The following is a 23,483-nucleotide window of genomic DNA, read 5'->3' on the forward strand; positions in this document are numbered from 1 at the left end:
ATCCTTCTAATCTAATTATACACACAAATATTCTTTCAGATGGGTAACAATTTTAATCTGGCACTTTAGTCTATCAAAAATGAACATTGAAATAGCACTGTAATTATAACTTAAAAAGAAATTTCCAAAGTTTCTCTCAATTTTTAATATCTGCTAAAGATAACTGGCTCCTTCAAGCCCAAGTTCCCTGAAATTCTCCTGATAAAAAGTGTAACCTTTATTAACTGCTTTCATCTTAAACTGAAATCCACTTTAATAATCTATTTGCCCAAGATAAGATTAAAAACATGCAGGGCTTTCTTACACATTTAGCTCACAAAGATTTTGTTTTCTTTCGTGTTTTTTTTTTTTTTCTTAAACCCCTATGTGTTGGAGAGGTTGTTGGATGAAATATATAGTTCTTAAGAAACAGAGCACTTCAGCTGTATAACAAATTGCAGTACTTGAATCACAGAATTAAATTGATACCCAGGAGGTGGTGCCAGTCAGGTCTCTATATTGAAATTCATAAAAAAATAAACAACAACAATAACAACGACAACAACAAAAGGTAATGGACCATGGGCAGGAATATTTCATCATATGTATATGTGTACAAGCTATTCCAAGCTAGAAGTTTCCCAAGAAATTAAGGTCAATGGAATAGTTTTGGTCATAGGGTCACTGCAATCCAAATGCTCTTTGTAGTGTTGTTTAAGCCTCTGTAATCTCGGTGTTATGCTTTACTGTCATCTTCTTTTGATTGGATGATGTCGTTAGAAACCTTAATTTCTATAGTTTCTGGATTTAAGACTTCTTTTCCATTTTCTTCTTTCAAAGGCAATTTTCTGGAAGAAAATAGAAAAATAATAAACTTCATTTTCTAAGGCAATTTATGTGGTATTTCTTAATATTTAAGTTACTGTTTTACAGAAGGAAATATCGACAATTATTAGAATGGAAAAAAAGAAAGATTTGTTCTAGTAATAGCAAATTGATAGAAAAATAAGTAAATAATTAGACAATATTGTCTATTTTAAAGATCTGACATACTGCAGAGTGATGAATGAAACAATATACTTGTGGATTTAGATGTACCAAAACTTTCACCATAGGGTGGCTTAGATTTGGTAATCACTTTTTGATATGAAAAATATAATTGTTTGGAATCTCAAAAAGCCAATAATCTTATATGTCAACTAGATGAATTACTAGTACCTAAATCGGGTTTTTCGTTTTTGTTTTTTGTAGATAAAAGCAATGAATAGTCGCTGCCATATTGTTACATCTAAACTTCAAAAGCTGGGTGAATGAGCTCTATTCTTTGGAACTTATGAAAGTAAATATATTTCAGCATTTTCTCACTTTTCTACAGTTACTGCATATGTTTTCTTTAATTGGTCTCTTTCCACTATTATTTTTTGTATTATTTCTGTATCATCTATGAGCATATTTTTGAGAGTTGTTTTCAATTATAACCTATGAAGCAAAACAACCTTTATTTCTTAATATTAAGACAGCTTCACAAATCTTACTGTGATGACAATTATGAAAGATTTACAGTTTTTTCTACCAGTCTTGAGCTGGTTTACTATTATGCCTTGTGTATATAACTTTGGGGGTCAAATTCCCTCCCTTGACAAAATATTTTTTCTACAACAACAAAAATTCAAATTTGGTTCTATACTTAACGTCGCCATTTTGTGGGGTAGTGAACATTACTATACTAGTTTCTCTGGGATTTACTTATAATTTCTTTTCTATTTTTGAAGGAGAAGAGCAAGCCATTGTATTCTGAAGATCAAAGCTATTATGTGAAAACTAACCGATCAAAAGTAAGTCACAGGTAAAAACTACTACTGCTCACTGCTGAGAATGAAATAGCTTCTACTTTGTACCCACGAGGGCAGGCTCTTCTATGTATTATAAATAGTGCTATTACCTTTCTTACCTTCTCCCATTCCCAAGTACTGCACACATTGACAACAGAAGATAAAAACAATGGGTCACTTCTAGCAGCGAAACAGAGAAATTTAGAGCGTGGATGGTTAGCATAATGCTTAACATATCTCTTACTTAAAGAACTACCTATGAAGTTTGTAATTGACCAGTGTTTTCGACTAATTCTTGGACGATGAGTATCTGTGTATCTAATTTTTCACTACTTACGTTTCTGTTAAATTGTTTTTATTAGATTATAGTTAATTCTATTATTTTTATATTGAGTATTTCTTTTCAATAATTGAGGACTGGAGTAGTTCTTAAAACATCTTTTTTTGTTTTGTTTTTGTTTTATTTTTGCAAAACATACCCCTGTCACGTGTAAGATAATTCTTAGCTGGAATTTTTTTTTTGAAGTTTAAAGATTTTCTTTCTTTCTTTCTTTCTTTCTTTCTTTCTTTCTTTAAGATTTTATTTAAATTCAAGTTAGTTAATGTATAGTGTAGTCTTGGTTTCAGGAGAAGAATATAGTGATTTATCGCTTACAGTGTTTTATAACACTGTAAGTCCTTAACATTTGTTGGCTAGTTTCCACACACACCAATCTCTCATTGAATGTGCTCATTAATAGATAGAAATTTGTTTTGTTGTGTAGTATTTTGTTTCATTTGAAATACATCTGATTTCTGATGGGGAAACCTATAGTACCCACCACATAAAAGCTGCCTCTACAAGAGTAAACTTCAATATAGAAGGTAATAATCTCTAAATGCAGTCACTGACATGACCTGAGGATTTATACTGAAATTTTAGCAGCAGAGTAGTGCTTTGTACTTCTCTAAATTGTAATTATTTCAGCCCCTTGAGAGTAGATAGGAGGGATTTCTGAAACAAGTTATTTTCTTCACCTGTGACAACACTCATCTTCAGATTTAGGATGAGAAGCCTAAATCAAATTTCTCTGCAAGGGAATGTTTGCTGCTAAAGAAAAAGGGATCCTTAAAAAAACAAAAACAAAAACAAACAAAAAAAAATTAAAAAAATAAAATTTAAAAGTCATTTTAATGAGCCGTATTTAAAGAATAATGTGATAGCCCTGCTTTTGTTAGTATCCAATAGATTCCATAGAATACTATTATCACTGCTTAATAATGCCTTTGGCTTTAATCATTTTAACTTTCATGTGCCTGAACATCATCCTTGCACATGTTCATCATCTTTGAATTGAAATATCTGCTATGGCTATAACGGAGCTCTGATAGGTGTAGAAAGAAGTAAATAATATAATCTTGAATGGAGAGCAAGCACCATTTCCTATATAGACATTAAAATGATAGACAATATAACACTATTTAGTCCTCTTCCTAACGAATAATCTTTCTTTTTAAAGTAGACTTTTGTATATTTCACACTATTAATTTTTATTTTAAATTAAAAATGCATTTGAAAGTATTACTTTCTTAAAGAGTAACATAAGTGTAAGAAAATCCATCTCTAAAACCTTCCAGCTTTTTGACATTTTTACATCAAATTATAACTGTATGTTTGAACAGTAGATTTTCTCTGGCATCCATACAAAATTTTTATGTGGAATGTCTCGGTAGAAAATGGATTTTTAATATTCACATGTATTTTCTTTGAAAGAGAAATACTTTTCCACAAATGATATTATTGTAAATATATGCTACCATTTTACAAATATTTATCGAAAAATAATTAAGCATTTGAAGCTACATACTCAGGTTCTGTTAATGGTGTGGTTTCATTTGGCTCATTTACTGGGCTCCCATCCTCATGGTTAGTAATTCTTTCATCCTCTGTTCTCATCTCCACTATTGGTTCTTTTGATCCATCTTTCCTAGAAAAATAACCAAACAAAAAACCTTACCCAAATAATGAAAAAATAGATGCATTATGAAACATAGTTTAGAATCTCCACTAATCCCTTCCTCAAATCCAGCATGCTCATATTAAGAATACTAGGGGGTCCTTGGGTGGTTCATTTGGTTGAGAATAGGACTTTGGCTCATGTCATGATCTCATAGTTCATGGGATCGAGCCCCACTTGGGGCTTTGCCCTGACAGTGTGGAGCCTGCTTGGGATTCTGTCTCTCTGTCTCTCTTTGCCCCTCCCCTACACTCTCTCTCTCCCTCCCTCCCACATGTGCCTTCTCTCTAAAAAATAAACATTAAACACATTTTTAAAAAAAGAAAAAGGGGCACCTGGGTGGTTTAGTGGATTGGGCCTCTGACTTTGGCTCAGGTCATGATCTCGTGGTTCATGGGTTCAAGTCCCGTGACAGGCTTTGTGCTGACAGTTCAGAGTCTGGAGCCTGCTTCAGATTTTGTGTGTCTCTCTCTATCTCTCTGCCTTCCCCCACTTGTGCTTTCTCACTCTCTCTCTCAATAATAAATATTAAAAATAAAAGAATATCCCTAAGAATTTTTTCATTTAAATTCATCATGTAATTTTCACTCAGAAAAAAGTAGAAAGAAGAAATTCCATTTTGTCTAGATGCTTTTTCTCATCAAAACTGCTATACAAAAGTCCAAATTTTGAATGTGATTGTGCAGTTTATTTAGAGAAATAAATTAAAAAAATATTTTTAAATAAAATTATGACATGAAGTAGCTTTTTCCCCTAACTAGCCATATGTTTTAATTTTTTATTTGAAATATAGCATCAGCAATATTGCTTTTATATTAAAATTTGGAAGATAAAATTTATATATTTTGTTGTTTTAAATGCCTCTATGAATTTATATGAATGATTTAAACTATAATATATATTGACTTAACATATGTTTTCAATAAAATAGTTTAAATAATAATAATATTATAACATGTATGCGTGATGTTTTCATTTGTAATTTCAAATCCATGCCAACTTTATTGGATTTTTAAAATAAGAGAGTAAGTGTAATTGTTCATAATTGTGAAAAGTATAAAGTTTGTTGCAAAGTCTCATACCTAAAAATATGAACAAAAAAACAAGGAAGGCATTCAGTGATGATAAAGAGTAAAATGAGATGTAAAGATTAGAAATGATGCATTCATAATATAGATTATCATGATGGAGCACATCCAAAAGCAAAAATAAAAACAAAAAAAAACCCCAAACAAAATGTCAGGAAAGAGCGGTCTTCTACCCAGGGACATGGTCTCACCACACAATCCTGCAACTGTACTCTAACATCTTTACCCAAATGAATTGAAAATCTAGGCCCACACAGAAATCTGCACATAAATGTTTATAGAAGTTTTATAAATGGGAACCAATGAAGATGTCTTTCAAGAGTGAATGGACAAACAAACTGTGGTATATCTGTACATTTAGATATTATTAAGCAATAAAGAGAAATGAAATATCAAGCCCCAAAGACATGGAGGAAGTTTAAATACATATTGCTAAGCAAAATAAACCAATCTGAAAAAGGCTATCTATTGTGTAACCCCAATTACATAATATTTGGGAAAAAAGCAGTTACAGAGAAAACAAAAAGATCAACGGTTGTCAGGGGTTCAAGGTGAGGGAGGGATATAATGTGGAACTCTGGATGCATTAAATCTATTTAATACTGTAATGGCAGATATATGACGTTAAAATCAGTTAAGAATCAAGTAAACTAGGAGTACACACAAAACAAAGCAAACAACAAAACCCCAACAATGACACGAATATTTAACAGACCTCACACGTGCTGACACTTGAACAGGAAGTATTAAGAATGATAAAACACATTTGATCACGTGGCACATTTGATATCACTCCTCTCTCAGTATGTAGGTCTCTCACATACATACACATCAAAATCCGAAGAGTGGAATTCAGTAAAAATAGAAGAAGATCTAGAACTCTATCGGCTAGTGTTAATAGTGAAGAATTCTTTATAAGTCTAAAATACAAATGCATGGGAGAACTGGTGACTCAGACACGTTCAGCAACATTTTCCGAATAGGGGCTCGACGTAAACAAGACCTACATAATAGTAAAGATGATTAAAGAGTCCACCACCATTAAATTTTAGTCTTATGTTGTTCTGTTTGCTGTTGTTGTTATTCTTCGATTGATCCTTTTAAAAAATTCTTCATGAGTGGTGCCTGGATGGCTTGGTCCGTTAATCATCCAACTCTTGGTTTCGGCTCAGGTCATGATCCCACATTTCTTGGGTTTGAGGCCCGCATCAGGCTCTGTACTGACACCTGGAGCCTGCTCAAGATTCTCCCTCTCTCCCTCTCTCTCTACCCTCCACCACTGGAGCATGCTCTCTCTCCTTCTCTCAAAATATTAATTAAACTTTACTAAAAATTAAAAAATAAAAAAATTCTTCATGGCACCAATGCTTTTGATGACACAGAGGATGATACTCTGAAAAAATGTGGTCATTGATGATTCTGAGCAAAAAAGTGATTCGAAAGGCTGGCTTTTATTTTTAATTATATTAACAATAGGTGAAGATATATGGGTTTCGATGAAATAGAGAAGAGTGAATTTGACTTTAATTATATCTTCCCTATCGAAAATAGTATGTAAACAAACAACTTCAAACTAGAAATAAAATAAACACTACTAAAAGGAAATTAAATAGCAATGAGAAATGGTGAGTTGTCTTAAAAATCCTTATTTTTGTTTTTTATATATATATATTCTTTTCTTGAGAGAGAGAGAGAGAGAGAGAGAGAGAGAGAGAAAGAGAGAGAAAGCACCAGTGGGGGAGGGACAGAGAGAGAGGGAGACAGAGGCTCAGAAGCAGGCTCCAGGATCTGAGCTGTCAGCAAAGAGACCAATGAGGGGCTCAAACCCACAAGTTGCAACATCATGACCTGAATGAAGTCAGACACTTAACCGACTGAGCCACCCAGGTGCCCCTTTATTTTTATTTTAATGATCTTTAAAATGTTTAACTAGCTAGCCTATTCATATAGAATTCTACAAAAGGATATAGAGAGAAAAGTACACCTCCCCACCATTCCTTGTTTACCGGATATTTAGTTCCCTATCAAAGAGACAATCACTGTTACGTTTTTATTTTTTTTTATTTTTTTTTATTTTTTTTTAACGTTTATTTATTTTTGAGACAGAGAGAGATAGAGCATGAACAGGGGAGGAGCAGAGAGAGAGGGAGACACAGAATCTGAAACAGGCTCCAGGCTCTGAGCTGTCAACACAGAGCCCGACGCCGGGCTTGAACTCACAGACCGTGAGATCATGACCTGAGCCGAAGTCGGACGCTTAACCGACCAAGCCACCCAGGCGCCCCACACTGTTACATTTTTAAATATTGCTTTCCAGAGACATCCCTTCTATACATATACTAGCATATATGCGTAAAAAAGCAGGTAGTTATTTTCACACAAATGGTACATAAGAATTGAATACAATTTGCCTTTTCTTTTTTTTTTTTCTTTTTAGAGAGAAAGAGCAAGTGGTGGAGAGGGGCAGAGTGAGAGAGAATCTTAAGCAGGCTCCTCACTGAGCGCAGAGTCCAATGTGGGGCTTGATCCTATGACCCTGGGATCACGATCTGAGCCAAAATCAAGAGTTGGCCGCTCAACCGACTGAGCCACCTACGCGCCCCTAATTTTGCCTTTTTGTTTAGTGTGACACTAGACATTAGTGTGAGCTTATAAAAGAACAGAGTTGCCTCTTTCTTTTTCATAGAGTATATTATGCCAGTGTGTATATGCACCACCATATATTTGGCCAGTGTCCAACTGACTTTTAGGTTATTTCCAATATTTTCTATTACAATAAATACTGTAAGGAGTATAAAGTGCATCTTTTACTTACCCTTAGGTGAAAATATCTGAAGCACACATAACTTACATGAGTCTAATTCCTATCGTATATAAATTATTTTTAATTTGACTTGAAGTGATACCAGAAGGATGACTTATATTTACCTTAGAATTATAAAAAGTGGCAAGGCAATATTTTGTTTGAATTGGCATAAAAGTATATGCCACAATTTATAGACAATTTCACAATGTATAGACTGATAAAAAATGAATACACTCCAGCCATGTGTCTAGAACTGATTATTAAGCAGAAAATGACAAGCACAGCAGAGTAGTTAAGACATGTTCCCTGGAGCCAAACTGATAGCTCTAACTCACTGCACAAGCTTTTCCGTGTCCTGTTGTTTGTACAGTAAAACGGAGACACCAAACTAATTTCTTCGGAGTGTTTAAAATGGGGCCTATATGCAGCACTTAATTAATAACCGTCTTCATTATCCTGGGAGAGCAAGTAGGATTTATGTTGGGAATACATTACTAACACTTGTAACTTCAACAGATTAAAGGAAAACAAAATGAAAATATCTCCAAGCACATCAAGAAAGAAATATTTTATAAAAATTCATCAGTTCTTGAATAAAAATGGAAAGATTCATATAACTAATGGAATCATAAGCAAAACCCAAATTTTGGGATACACTGGGAAAAATACTTGCAACCAATACAACATCAAATACAAATCAAAAAATTATATAATTAAAAAATAATTGAGAGGTGCCTGGGTGGCTCAGTCAATTAAGCACCCTCTCTTGATTTTGGCTGAGGTTGTGATCTCCTTGTTCGAGGGTTCAGGCCCAGCGTTGGGCTCTGCATTGAGAATGTGGAGCCTGTTTGGGATTCCAGCTCTCCCCCTCTCTGTCTACCCCTCCCTCCTCCTCTCTCTCTCTTAAAATAAATAAATACACTTAAAAAATTTTTTTAAGTAAAAGTTAAATCACTCCGCGAAAAAATAAACGACTCCATGAAAATGTGTAAAGAACATGAATAACAAATTCCCATAAGAAATAAGTTGACCAAAGCAAAATTAAGTAAGCTCAGCTTAACTTGGATCAGAAAAAAAAATGCATATTTTAAATGGTATCTTTCACTTATTATATTGACAAAAATAAAAAATTGATAATATTTAATATTTGAGAAGCTGTAGAGAAATATATATTATTTCAATAAATGTTATTTATCTCAATATATAAAATATATATTATTTATATATAGATTATATATCTCAAAATATATATTATTTATCTCAATAAAAATCAAGAGTACGAATTGGTATAGACTTTTGTGGGTAGTTTGCCAATATTTTTAAGTTTTTAAATTTTTTTTTTAATGTTTATTTATTTTTGAGACAGAGAGAAACAGAGCATGAACAGGGGAGGGACAGAGAGAGAGGGAAACACAGAATCGGAAGCAGGCTCCAGGCTCTGAGCTGTCAGCCCAGAGCCCGACATATTTTTCAGTTTTGATCTACGTCTCATATCTAGGAGTTAGTGTACATTTATAAGATTTATGTGAAAGTTAACTTCAAAACAGTATATTATACTTCAATATGATAAAATATTGAAAGTTTCATGTAAATTGCTGTGAAAGAAAAGTGGGTAAATGCATTATGGTATCTGATACTATGGAATATTACCTATAAATAAAAAGAATGAGTCAGGAAATTTACATGCTGAAAAAGGTACATTATTGAAGCTGCATTGCTATGTGAGGAAACACTGCAATAATAGATATACACATAAACATATGAATGTGTACATATCAGTGTGTGTATACAAGTCAGATGTAATTTTTACCTTTACTTCCTATAGATACAGTATTTATTTCCTCCAGCTTCTTTGAGGATTTTTTCTTTATCTTTCAATTTCTGTAGTTTGAAAATTATATGACCAGGTACAGTTGTTTTTGTTTTGTTTTGTTTTGTTTTGTTTTGTTTTGTTTTGTTTTGTTTGGGGTATTTGCCCTCCTTGATGTTCTCTGAGCTTCCTGCACCTGTGGTTTCATGCCACGTATTAATTTGGAGAAGTTCTCAGTCATTAATGTTTCAGATATTTCTGTTCCTTCCTCTTCTGGTATTTCTATTATACATATGTTTCACCTTTTGTAGTTGTCCCATAGTCCTTAGATTTTTTTTTCAGTCTTTCTTCTGTTCTGTTTTTTTTTTTTTAATTTATTATTTATTTTAGGTTTTTTGTTTTGTTTTGTTTTGTTTTTGGTATTTTCTATTAAGATCTTCTCAAAGCTCAGAGATTCTTTTTTCAGCCATGTCTAGTCTACTAATCTATTCCTCATTTCTATTAGGATGTTTTTGATCTCTGGCATATTTTTTTGGATTATTTTTTAGAAATTCCATCTTTCTACTTGCATGGCCCATCTCTTCTTTCATGCTGTCCTATAGTGCTCTCACCATATTAATCATATATTTCAAAACAAATGTTGGTCTGATAATTCCAACATCCCTGCTTTCTCTGAATCTGGCCTGATGCTAGCTCGCCTCTTCAAAAATGATTTTTGCCTCGAGTTTTTTCTTGATACTGGGGCATGATGTACTACTCAGAAGAAACTGCTAAACACAGGTCTCCACTAATGTGATGGTAAAGTGGGATGTGGAGTGGGGGCATTTTATGTCTCAGTCATTTAGTAAGTCTGTACCCCTGGGCTGACCTTCACAATGACTTCTTGGGTTTCCCCCCCATTAAGAGGGTCAGGATGGTAGAAGTGAACTGAGTTAGGTATTTCTCTTTTCTCATGTGGCAATAAAGGGGATGGATTTGGGTATTTCTCTTTCTGCCCATTGAGAAGCCATTTCCACACATACAGTCTCTCTCTAGCTCTGTCTCTGTCTCTGTCTGTCTCTTTCTCTCTCACACACACACATACACACACGCGCACACACACACACACACTTTGGCTAGTTCTTTTACAACCTGCTCAGGTATTTCTGACCAGGAAAATTCTTTCTGTTTTTTTTTCTTACATAGCATATATAACAGAAATTATTTCCTCATTTATTTGATTGTTTCTTCATTGAAATGTGTTTCCCAACAGAGTTAAAAGCTAGATGATGGAAGGGACTAGTTTGCTTTTCCTCACAGTTGCATCTCTGGGCCTTTGAATAGTGCCTGATTATGTAGGTATTGAATAAATATTTATTAGTATAAATCAATGCTTGGGTAAACAAGAGTAGAAGTACTGTTTGATAAAATAAAAATCATTCACCATTTTACTAGATAAATAATGAGAATGAAAGATAAATGTAAGTTTAATTTAAATTTATAAAAGGCGAACAAAGGAATATTCTAGAACTTTACATGAATGTCATTCTGTATGACATTGACTTTAATTTTTCTTTTCTGCAACTTGATAATCTTTAAAAAAGAACACCCTGTGTAACTAACATATTTTGTAATACATCTGCACAGTCTTATAATTGTGGTAACATAAAAGCGCTAGTCTAAGAATGCTTTGGATCACGTTTAGGGGTCAGTAGGGAGCCAATCCATCCAATCAGTTATATTCTATTTGTCATCATGATTTTGTATAATATTTATAATATTTAATAAAGTATTGACAGATTTGTACAACGAATTTTTGAATAGGCATCGAAAACTCTTTTCCCAACACAGAGGAAATGGTGATATTAAAAGTTATGATGGATAACAAGGATGGAATGAACCCTGTGTTTTCGTCTTCCCAAATCTTTAAGGTTAATTAAACTCAGCAGGATTTACAAACAGAAGTGTTGATGGAAAAAATACCAATTAATGGAGTGAAATAAAAATAAATACCAGAATTTGAATGTACCTTATTGTTTTGCACCTGGTCACCAATATTTCTCCAGTTAATTAAGATAAAAACATGATTTCTCTCTTTCTTTCACTCTAAAGCCAAATCAGTCAATAGTATTTGACTCTATCTCAGCTACATCTAAATTCTGTACATTTTAATATGCCTGTAGTACTACGACCTTGGTCCAAAAGACTATAATTTTGTATGTGTGGTATTCCAAGACCCTCCCACTCAGTCTTTCCAGTTCTAACTCTTTCCTCTGCACCACCAACCTTTGAGTAATTCATTCTTCACAAGTAAAGTAACCTTTAAAAACTTTAAGGAGCTTTTTATTAAAAGAAATAACAATGTTCCTTATTTTGACTGAAGATTTAATATTTTGGTACCTAGATAATTCTCCAGCCTGACATTCGCACCAGACCCTCTTGGCCTCACACCACTCATGTTCATTTGGCCTTTAACATTGTAAGATTATTCCTGTTTCAATGACTTTTGTATTACTTGTTCCACCTTCTAGAATGTTCCCTTCCCCTGCAAGACCTTTCATGACCCTATCTGTAGTCACTCCTTTTTGCCACTCCTTTTTTCTTTCTTGGTTTTTTTTTTTTTTTTTTTTTTTTTTAGTGCTTAGTGCTTATTTTTAGTGCTTATTATTACTAGACACTTTCTTTTTTAGTTAGTACTTATTATCTGTCTTGGTAAATCAGAACAAGAGTTTCATGTGAACACAAATCGTATTTGCTTTGGTCACCATTTTATTGCTAGGTTGTACAAAACTGCCTGTTACCTTGTATTTATCCAGTACATATTTGCTCAATGGGTCACCAAGAACGAAAATGTATAAAATTCAGCTTTGACTTATGTGTGTGTGTATACATGTGTGATATGTATATATGTATAATTATGTTATATAGCACATTGTTTTCTCAATATGTGAAAAATAAACTAAAGTTTGGTATATATTTATTTAGTTAATAAGACAATGTAGAAGCACAGCAAGGTAGAAAAATATGTTCTAATAAGGAAAGTGAGAGATACTGGATAGTGAATAGATCCCACTATGTTTACTCTGACATACATTAATATCCCATTCAAGTCTGAAGTAGAGCCTGATTTCTGTTTGTCCTTTGTTGTGTTCTGTTTCCAACAAGTAAGCAGGTGGCATTTTGATTGTGAAATGAATCTAATGTTTTTGAAATGAAAATGTAGGCTATCTAATTTAGCATCCCATGAAGGGAAAATATCCCTTAAAAGGTATCCATAAGAAATGGTCATAGACAAATTGTTTAGTAGGATTGAAACAGGTGTGGAGATAAAAAGCAAAAACAAGGCAGCCATGCAGAGTGGATTCTCCTATATTGCTAAGCCTAGAAATTAATGCATGATCATACTTGCCTAAATGTATGCATAGAAAAACAAATAGAAATAATTCAACTTTAATTTTTGTAATGTTTATTTATTTTTGAGAGAAAGGGAGAGATAGAGCGCAAGCAGGGTAAGGACAAAGAGAGAGAGAGACGCCGAATCAGAAGCAGGCTCCATGCTCCAAACTGTCAGCACAGAGCCTGGCGGGGGGCTTGAACTCACAAACTGTGAGATCATGGCCTGAGTCGAAGTTGGGCACTTAACCCACGAAGCCACCCAGGTACCCCAGAAATAACTCAACTTTAAAAAGAAATGAATTACTGAAAAATGTAACACCATGAATGAATCCTAAAATGTGATGCTGAATGAAAGAAGCCAGACACATAAGAGTAAATATTACAGGAATCCATTTATATCAAGTTCTATAACAGCTAAAAATTATTTATGGTGAAAACATCAGAATAGTAATTGCCTGGGCAGGGGTGGGGTAGTATGTGCTTTTTGGGTAAAAGCACGAGAGAAAAAAAAAATTAAGTTTATTTATTTTGAGACACAGAGAGGAAGTGAGCTAGCAAGTGTGAGTGAGTGGGGGAGGGGCAAAGAGAAAGAGAGAGAATCCCAAGCAGGTTCCATGCTGTCAGTGCAGAGCCCCACACGGAACTCATTCTTACAAACTAAGAGATCATGACCTGGGCCGAAATCAAGAGTCAGACACTTAACCAACTAAGCCACCCAGCGGTCCCAGAAATTTTGAGGATGATGCTAAGTTTCTGAAATTGATAAGTCTTGACTTATACAGATATAAACATTTGTTAAAATTCATTAAGGGAACATTTTGTGCATTTTGTGTTATGCAAATTTTACATAAAATCGGTATGCAATGATAGGCAAGTTGCATTGTGTAAGGGCTAAGTGTACTGACGCATTCTGAAAGGCAAAAAGAAAATAATGGATAAAGGATCGAAAAATACGTAATAAGAGAAATATAACAAAATATTTCTGTAGAACCCAAGTGGTTGCTAAATGGGTGTTTGCTATAAAATTCTTTCACCTCTTTTGTCTGTTTAAAAATATTCATAATGAATTATTAGAAAACCACATACAGAAAAACTGTAAGTTTAAAAAGTAAAGCAAATGTTAATTCTTAAGAATGCTTATTTTTGATTGCTGGGTTTAATATACACACATATGTATACGTATACAAATACACCTATATCTACACATAAACACTGTGTGTTTATATGTGAGTGTGCCTGCTTTCCAACTTTTTATTTTTAATTTTCTTTTTATTTTTGAGAGAGAGAGAAAGTGCCTGAGCGGGGAGGTCCCAGACAGAGAGAGAGAAACAGAGGATCCAAAGCGGGCTCCGGGCTGACAGCAGAGAGCCCAATGTGGGATTTGAACTCAAGAACCCATGAGGTCATGACCTGGGCCAAAGCTGGGTTCTTAACCAAGTGAGCCATCCAGGTGGCCCTCTCCAATGTCTTTTTTCACTGAGCCTTTTGTACTTTTTAAATTAGATACAAAGCTATTAAAAGACACACAAAACAAAACAAAACAAAAGTATTAAAATCTCTTAGTTGCTCTTTTACATGACAAAGGAGGCTTATATTCAGGAGTACAGTCATGTATTCAGTCGTATTCAAAGGAGTCTACAGTATTCAGCTCTGTGTATTTTCGTGGAATTTATATTCTGTCTAATTGTTTGAGATGCCTCAGAGAGCTCCAAATTCTAACATATAATCATCTTTTGATCAAAACTTGAAAGTAAATTCAGAATCTGCAATAATGTATTGCATGGCACATAGAATATTTCTATACAGACAATCTGGAAACCTCTACGGAGTCACTTCATACACTTGTAGGAATTGTCATAATTTATGATTTTACTCAGTTTAACCACGTTTTTGCTGTTGATGTCCTTCTTTTATTCAACATAAACTGAAAAATGGTGGAAGAAATTACAAATGCATTTATACCATTATGTATCTTTCTATCCATAGTTATTCATTTTTTCTATCTGTATTTAAATCATCTATTTTTTTGTGTGGACCCCATTTAAAAAAATTTTTAATAGTCTGTTTTCAAAAGCACTTGGCTCTATAACATGTCATATTGAAGGTCGTTTAAGATCAGAAAGCAGACACTACTGTGCCCAACAGTCTTATGGTCAAGCTCTTCACTTGGAAAACAAAGTCACTGAATGAAGTATTCAAGCTCAATTGTAGCATTTGTGTAATGGAATTCGGTGCAAATGTCTGATACTCACAGGTATGCTGCTTTTCCTTCTTCGAGTTCTTTACTCTTCCCACTGGAGCCACTTTTCTTTCCGCACATTCTCCTCGTGATGCACATCAATAACCCGCATTGTCGGATAAAGAAACAGCTGACGTCTGTTACCACCAGGATTAGCAAGAGTGCCGCAACTCCCAGGCCGATGACTGCTCCAAGCCCAAGACCATTAAAAAGTGTATCTTAAAAAAACAAAAAACAAAAACAAAACTTTTACTAAGCTCCAAATCAGAGAAGTTTAGACAGTTATGTTGAAAATTAATCATAACCGGGGCGCCTGGGTGGCGCAGTCCGTTAAGCGTCCGACTTCAGCCAGGTCACGATCTTGCGGTCCGTGCGTTCGAGCCCCGCGTCAGGCTCTGGGCTGATGGCTCGGAGCCTGGAGCCTGTTTCCGATTCTGTGTCTCCCTCTCTCTCTGCCCCTCCCCTGTTCATGCTCTGTCTCTCTCTGTCCCAAAAATAAATAAAAAACGTTGAAAAAAAAATTTAACGGAAATTAATCATAACCAAAGAGACAGGAAAAAGTGATAGTCACTGGCAGGTTTCAATTTCATAATTGTTGGGAACGATTCTCCGGCGTTCAAACAATATTTTAAGCAACTGACATGTTAATGACTTGAAATATTTTTTCAAACTTTATTTAGGTTAAAAAAAAAAAACCTCTCAAGTAACTCTTCTTTCCAATGTACTTTTTGATTTCCTCAGAGGAAGATAATGAATTTTATCACATCCCTAACTGTAAGAGAGGGTTAAATAAATGTTCTATATGGAATTATTTTAGTTTTAAGTCTTAAACTTGCAAATTCTGTGTGCTCAAAGCACTTTGTTTTGACAGAGAATACATTTTAAAATATCTGTATATGAATACTTTGAAGATCATCATCTTAGAATAAATGGCTTACTTGTATTTTTTCAGTTAATATTTTAACAAATCATATTAGATTAGAGGCAACATTTTACAGAGCTATTGTACTTATGACCTTTCTGGAATATAACATGGGAAGGTAGGGGAAGATGGGAGTCATTTTTCCTTGGCATGTGGTTGCAGGAATTCCTGAATGTCGTACAGAGTCCATGAAAAAGGTGACGGGGACTAGGATGAAATATGCTGACAGAGTAGAAATAGCAAGGAGAGCAGTGGTGGTGACAATGAACCAAGTGTTTCATGCCTGTAGTTGAAGATGAGGGTAGACTACACAGTTATAACCGTATTGGGACACAAATAAGCACAATGGAAACAGATTAAACTGGTCATACTGTGTGTTACCTGGGGGGAAAATAAGATTGTCACAAGACAATGTTAGAGACTTATTCAAAATGAATCAGCACAATTATGTTAGTATTTGCTTACATAACATTATAAAATTACAACGATCTGTTTTAATGATAAAACACATTTAGTCCTCAGTAGCATAATGACCTGTTAAATATGTGAGTGGTGTGGAATGCAAATAACGCACAGGGACAGACTTGGTTTTGTGAAGACCACTTTGGAAACAAACACACATGTAAAACAAAGGTTTTCTAAGTTATAGTTTTAAAAATTAGGTTGTAATATTTTAATAATGACTTAAAGAAGTTTTATTCTAACGGAATCACTATGATTGTTCTTATTTTGAATCAAGTTGGTACTGAATTATGGCACACCTGTCTGAATCCTGGTTTATTTTTCTGCAGAATGACTGAGTCTCACAACTACATGTATTTAATCTTTTTTTTTTCCTTCAGGGAATACACGTTATATAAAAAGTTAATTCTGTTTATGACTTGATTCTTGGCACTTTCCCCAGGCGACTGTGCAGTTCACCTGTGCTAGAACATGTAGGTACTTTTAAGCATCTCCATGAAGTCGCAGATGAGAATTCCTTAAGTATTGAATCAGCAAATTGCACCTCTCATGCCCAACAAACGTATAATTTTTATCATAGTTCTTTTATTTCTGATAAAGAGAAACAGTAACAAACACATAATTGTGTTGGAGGAAAAATAATTTTTCCATGCCATTTTCAGAATCTTTTTCACCCACCAAATTTTAACACTATGTAGGTAGTGATGGTTTAGGAAAACTGAGCTAGCTAACTAAGATCCAGAGAAATTAGTAGTTTCCACAGAACTATTCTCTTATTACATGAAACCACTTTGAGGAAAGACTAAAGGGAGCAAAGCATTTTTCAGCCAAGGGAAATTCGTGTTTTTGTTTTTGTTTTTCCCGCAAAGTTCCAATATAAACATGGAGAGTGAGATTCTAAATATTATTTATCAATTTTTGAAAATAGGGCTATATGCAAGATTTTTAAAAAAAATAGTGTCTCATGCTATAAAAATAATATATTAAGCAAACTATGCTTTCTTGAAACATATGAAAACAATAATGAAAAATGAAACAATGAAAAACTCATGTTACACATTTTCTTCTATTATCCATTTTAAAATGTAAATGATTCTTACCTGAAATGTACAGTTAGAGTATAATAAAGACAATTCACCTATGAACTTTTTTGATTACATATAAGGACAATTTTTTTTCAAAATCCATAGGAGTTCATTTTGCTATGCTTTATGTGATTCATCAACCAAAGCTCAGAAAAGATGAGTTGAAAAATAACGTGTCTGATTGGGCATGAGCCCCTATGAATATATTGGCTCAAGGTCACTCTTTTTCCACTTTAGTTAGGTTCCTCTCACGTGCAGAAAGGCTCTAGGCAATAAATCCCACAGAACAATGATGATCTATCTACTAAATTTTCGTTTACCTTTTTTAGGTATGAAAAGACTGGCTTTTTCACTCCAATGCACTAAACCTGGGGTCCATCACATAAGGCTGTACATCCCTGGGTGAGGCAGCTAACTTCTCTGAGGCTGAGATGCCACTTTATTCAAATGAGGACGGTTACGGAAACAGCAGTAATCACAAACTAGGTCTCGGGGTTTTTGGAAAAGACTGTTGCGAATGTATTAATGTACTTAATACATCTAACACTTACTGCCCAGCACTAGGTAAAAATTTAACAAGTATTGGCAACATGACTACTACCACTACTATTTTGCTATTTTAAAATTCTAAAGAAATGAGATTTTGGGGGGAAAAATAGACCATCTAAAGTGAAATTAGTCTGGGGGAGCCTGGGTGGCTCAATCAGGTAAGCATCCGACTCATGATTTTGGCTCAGGTCATGATCTTGCGGTTCGTGAGTTTGAGCCCAGTGTCGGGCTCTGAGCTGGCAGCACAGAGCCTGCTTGGGATTCTTTCTCTGGCTTCCTCTCTCTCTCTCTCTCTCTGCCCCTCCCCTGCTAGCGCACTCTCTCTCCTTCTCTCTCCAAATAAATGCACATTAAAAAAAATTTTTTTAATAAAAAATAAAAAATTTAAACAAAAAAATTTTAAATAAAAAAAATTTTAAATAATTTTAATAAATTAAATTAGTCTGTAAACATATTTCTTTTATCAGCAGCCTAAGGTGGGATACTATCGCTTATTAACCACTATTCTCTTGAGAATACAGTCACATTTTTCCCCTTAGATTTGGCTAGTTAGCTTTTAAATGATAAATATTTTATTTGTGATCTTTTGAGCATTAAACCAGTATATTGATCTGCTTCATTTCTATCTTTAGAAAAGCTCTTAGAAACATATTTGTAAAGCACCTTATGGTAAAGGAATATTGATGCTAAAATAGCTATTACTTTTTTTCTAGGGAAACAAAACTATACCTTTTAAACTTATGATTAAAATTTTTGAAGGTTACTTGAAGTTATTTTTATGGAAAACCAAAATTTTTTTTTCGTTGCAGAGGATAGGATGGACATCAAGTGGGTTTATGTAATATATAATATTTTCTTTTGAATAATGTATATTATATATATAATATTTGTAATATATATAATATATAATAATATATGTAATATAATAATATTTTCTTTTGTAAGCTGTGTTTTTTTAATTGGCTTATGAATATATTTAAATGCTAATACTTTCTCACATCCCATGAGATTAGGCTACAATAACTATGAAAGTTAAATTTTCTAATGTTTTTATTTTTATTTTTTCTGCCACCTGTTTACTCTGGTGTGGAAGTTTATTTGTCTTCGGCTTTTTCACAGACAAAATCATGACCATATGTAAAATTACATCGCTAGGATTTGGGGACTAGCAATGATTTATTTTCCCAGTAACATACAGAAAGTTATTTCTTTTTAAATTAATTATAGTTTTGGGGCGCCTGGGTGGCTCAGTCGGTTGAGGGTCCGACTTCAGCTCAGGTCACGTTCTCGCAGTCCATGAGTTTGAGCCCCGCGTCGGGCTCTGGGCTGATGGCTCAGAGTCTGGAGCCTGCTTCTGATTCTGTGTCTCCCTCTCTCTCTGCCCCTCCCCCGTTCATGCTCTGTCTCTCTCTGTCTCAAAAATAAATAAACGTTAAAAAAATTAAAAAAAAATAATCATAGTTTTAATTATTTAACCAACGGAAACTGAGCATAACAATCATTTAATGGGTTATAGTTTTTTTTTTTTTTTTTTACTTTTTTTTAAGTTTATTTATTTTGAGAATGACAGAGAGAGTACGAGTGGGGGAAGAACAGAGAAAGAGGGAGAATCTCAAGCAGGCTCCATGCAGTCAGCGCAGAGTCTGTGTGGGGCTGGAACTCACCACCTCAAAATCACAACCAAGCTGAATCAAGAGTCAGAATCAAGAGTCAGAAGCTTAACCAACACAGCCACCCAGGCGCCCCTAAAGTGTTTTAAATTCAACTCTTCTTTTTTAGCTTTCCAGAATACCTATACATGTGCTTTATCATACATGGTATTTTTATGATCATTTTTATTACTCCATCAGAAAGGAAAACACTGTTTTCAGCTCTACTTTACAGATAAGAAAATTGAGCGAGTACAGTGACCAGAGTCACTGGATAACCTTTGCTATTAGATCAGTACGAAGACCATTTAGCTTCAGGTTTTATATCGTTTATACCTGTGTTAGATTTATGTTGTATATTCATCATCAAATAATCAGGAGAGGAATAAAATACAGAGATTAAATTAAAGTGTGTAGTTTCCTTCCAGAAAATGTCCATTTCCCCTTACACTGCTAGAGGAGGAACAACTATTTAAATGATACACAACAATGGAAATCATTTATTTATATATTCCTGCTATTAGGTCTCTTTTTAGTGATCATTTTGTATTGCTCTTTGAAAAAAAACCCTTTTTTATATTCTAATTTTATATTAGAATTTAATAAGAATAAATAATTTAAGAATTATAAAATTTAAACATCTATTTTTTGGTATATATTGTATCAAAGTGAATATTAGAAATGGTCTAACTGAATTTCTGTAACTTTCCTCCCAGCTACCCTTCCTTCCCATGAAATCTAGAAATTGTACAGGTGAATCAAGTCCCCAGACCTTTATGTACTCACGTCCAAATTGCAATAAAAACATAAAATCCAAGTGTTAAAATCAGAAAAAAAAAAGAACTGCGTTTTAAATTTATCACATGCATGTCTGTCTGCATGTGTCTATTGTAGAAATTAACTCACAACTAAAACACTGAATTAATTTCCATGAAATTTATTAGATTTGATAATACTAGTTTTTCAAGAAGCAGTATACTATATTCACACAACTAGCCTTGGTTTTTGACTCCTTAAATAGTTTACTATTTTATTTAAATATTTTTCTGTGTCTACATATAATCTCCAAATAGATTGAAAGTGGTTTTCAGAGTTGGAAAGATAATATAGACATGAAGAAAAAAAAATTTTAATTAAAAATTCTTAAAAATGGGAATTTCATTTTTGCCCCCAGAAGAGTGGTGGCTATTTTCATAAGAGATATTCCTAAATATCAGTAAGTAAACAGTTTAAGTATGAAAAACAAGAAGACATTCAACATCCATTTTTGGTGTTTCTCATAACCTTGCTAGGTGCAATATCCTCCTATAATTTCAGGAGATCTACTTGTCTCCTGTTTCTGTGTTCTTTCCTCATCCTGTTCAGGAAACTCATTGTCAAACATCACGTGATTTATGGAAAATCTAGGTGTACTCTATGCGCATACATGTTTCCATGTACATGTCCTAGGTGCTATGTGAAAAGAGGAGGAGGCCTCTTTCCGCAGTTGGACTCCATCTGAGCCACAATGATCAGTTACTGTAAAATCAGACATCTGGATTGTCTAAAGACTTTGTGGTTGCATAATTAAAAAAAAAAATAAGTTCCTAAACTTTAATTTCATTCATCGAATTCCACAAAACATAAAGAACAAAAGATTAAGGTTTTTATGTTAACAATGGCATAGGTTTAATAGTAAGGGCTTTCACTAGAGTTGTGGTAATCTTGTATCGTAGAAGGCACACTCTAGGGTAATGTATCCTTTAAAAAAAAAGACATTGCACTAATTTAAAAACCAACTACCATCCCTAAGGATTTCACACAGTGTCTCATTGTCTTATGTTAGACAAGCTGTTTTCAAAAATCACCTGTCGCAGACTTGGAAATGATGTTAAGTTGGTAAATTAAATTTATGTTTTGTGATTTTTTCCTTAGGGTCCCCCAGATTAGCAAAGAATAAAAAAATGTAACAGAAATAACAAAAGTATAGAAATGAGACAAGCATCTAGACTGGTTCAACGAAAAAATATTTTTTTTAAAAAAGATATAAAATGTTTTGGGGCACTTGGGTGGCTCAGTCGGTTAAGCATCCGACTTCGGCTCAGGTCATGATCTCACAGTTCGTGGGTTCGAGCCCTGTGTCAGGCTTTGTGCTGACAGCCTGGAGCCTGCTTTGGATTCTGTGTCTCCCTCTCTCTCTGCCCTTCCCTTGCCCACGCTCATCTCTCAAAAATAAATAAATGTAAAAAAATATATATAAAATTTTTAATAAGCTTCACAATTTTAAAAATGAGGGGACACTGAAAATAAAGTCTAATCACAGTATTCCCCTAGTACACACAAAGCTGAATCTTTTGTATTCCTTGACATAATATAAGAAAGAAAATAATATTTTCCAGCCTTATGGAGTTGTGTAGAGAAATGTCTTATTATGCATTTACAAGACTTTCTATTCCCTACTGTGAATACTAGATCTGCTAAACAGAACCTACATTAGGTAAGATTTGTCTTTGGACTTGATAGTCTTCTCTCGGTTAAACTAAATGGGGAATCAGTCATACAGGTATAAATGTGATATTTATAAGGGCGCTTGGGTGGCTTAGTCGGTTGAGCACCAACTTCAGCTCAGGTCATGATCTCTCGGTCTGTGAGTTCGAGCCCCATGTCGGACTCTGTGCTGACAGCTCAGAGCCTGGAGCCTGTTTCAGATTCTGTGTCTCCCTCTCTCTCTGACCTTCCCCCACTCATGCTCTGTCTCTCTCTCTGTCAAAAGTAAATAAACATTAAATAAATAAATAAATAAATGTGATATATATTTTAGGTATTTAGAAAAACTGATTCCAAATATCTCTTTTTGTGCATTCGAAACAACATGACTTTCAGATTACCTCAATAGGTGTAATCACAAATAGAAAAAAAAAAAAGTAAACTCTGATTTATTCATAGTATAAAATTCACTGTTAAAGAGGAAAATGTTAAAACCACTGATATTTTCTGAGTACAATGTTACACTATTTCTATTTCTCCAGAAACCACATTTCTCTTCTGTGTCATGACCATGGGCCTCCTGCATTTATGGTGCCTGAGGGTCGTCCCAAATTGATGGATTCGGTCCATTTTGATTCCTATTTAATTTCCCTATTTGAAACAAAGGCTTGAACTTCTGAGGTTTCAAAGGTCTGGCTAATACCCCTTTAACTGCATTAATCAGGAAGAAGGGCAACATCATTCTTTGCATCAGCAAGGAGGATTAAACATACCATTTCCCATAAATTTAAACACATTTAAAAATCAAACGGAAAGCTTAAGAGCAACTATAATTGGATTTTATATTCTTTGTCCCCTCTAAGCCACTTCTTAAATTACTTCCCCATACACCCTGAAAAAAAATAGAATGTACCCTCCTAAGGTATATGTTTTTCATTTACATTATTAGCAGGTAATATTTTAGAACATGTTTATACTTTGAAAGATGCAACGCAATGCAATGTATTGTTCATACATTTTGTTGCTCACACATTACAATTAGATATATCTAAATCATAATTACAATTTTATTCTGTTTCATTGTTGACAAAATGTTCATAATAATTCTCACATATCCTAGCTAAAGTATTCTTTGAGAATCATATTATGAAAACAGTTTGGGAATTCCAAAGAACTGTCCAAATGTGTTATTATTTCATTTATAATACTTATTACTTTATGCTC

The 23,483-nt window shown here is 33.9% G+C and overlaps 1 protein-coding gene across 1 annotated transcript in view; it reads right to left on the reverse strand.

The window, feature by feature from the left end:
• Positions 1–495: 495 nt before the first annotated feature.
• The window catches only part of NCAM2 (neural cell adhesion molecule 2), a 223,505-nt gene continuing 200,517 nt past the window's right edge, over positions 496–23,483 (reverse strand). Inside the window, exons 16-18 of the mRNA XM_007075055.3 lie at positions 15,140–15,344; positions 3,659–3,778; positions 496–827 (exon numbers count right to left, since the gene is read on the reverse strand). Coding sequence (XP_007075117.1) covers positions 716–827; positions 3,659–3,778; positions 15,140–15,344 — 437 coding nt within the window. The 3' untranslated portion in view covers positions 496–715. The remainder of the gene's footprint in view (positions 828–3,658; positions 3,779–15,139; positions 15,345–23,483) is intronic.

This window comes from Panthera tigris, chromosome C2 (assembly GCF_018350195.1).
Source record: "Panthera tigris isolate Pti1 chromosome C2, P.tigris_Pti1_mat1.1, whole genome shotgun sequence".
In the NCBI taxonomy this organism is placed as follows: Eukaryota; Metazoa; Chordata; class Mammalia; order Carnivora; family Felidae; genus Panthera; species Panthera tigris.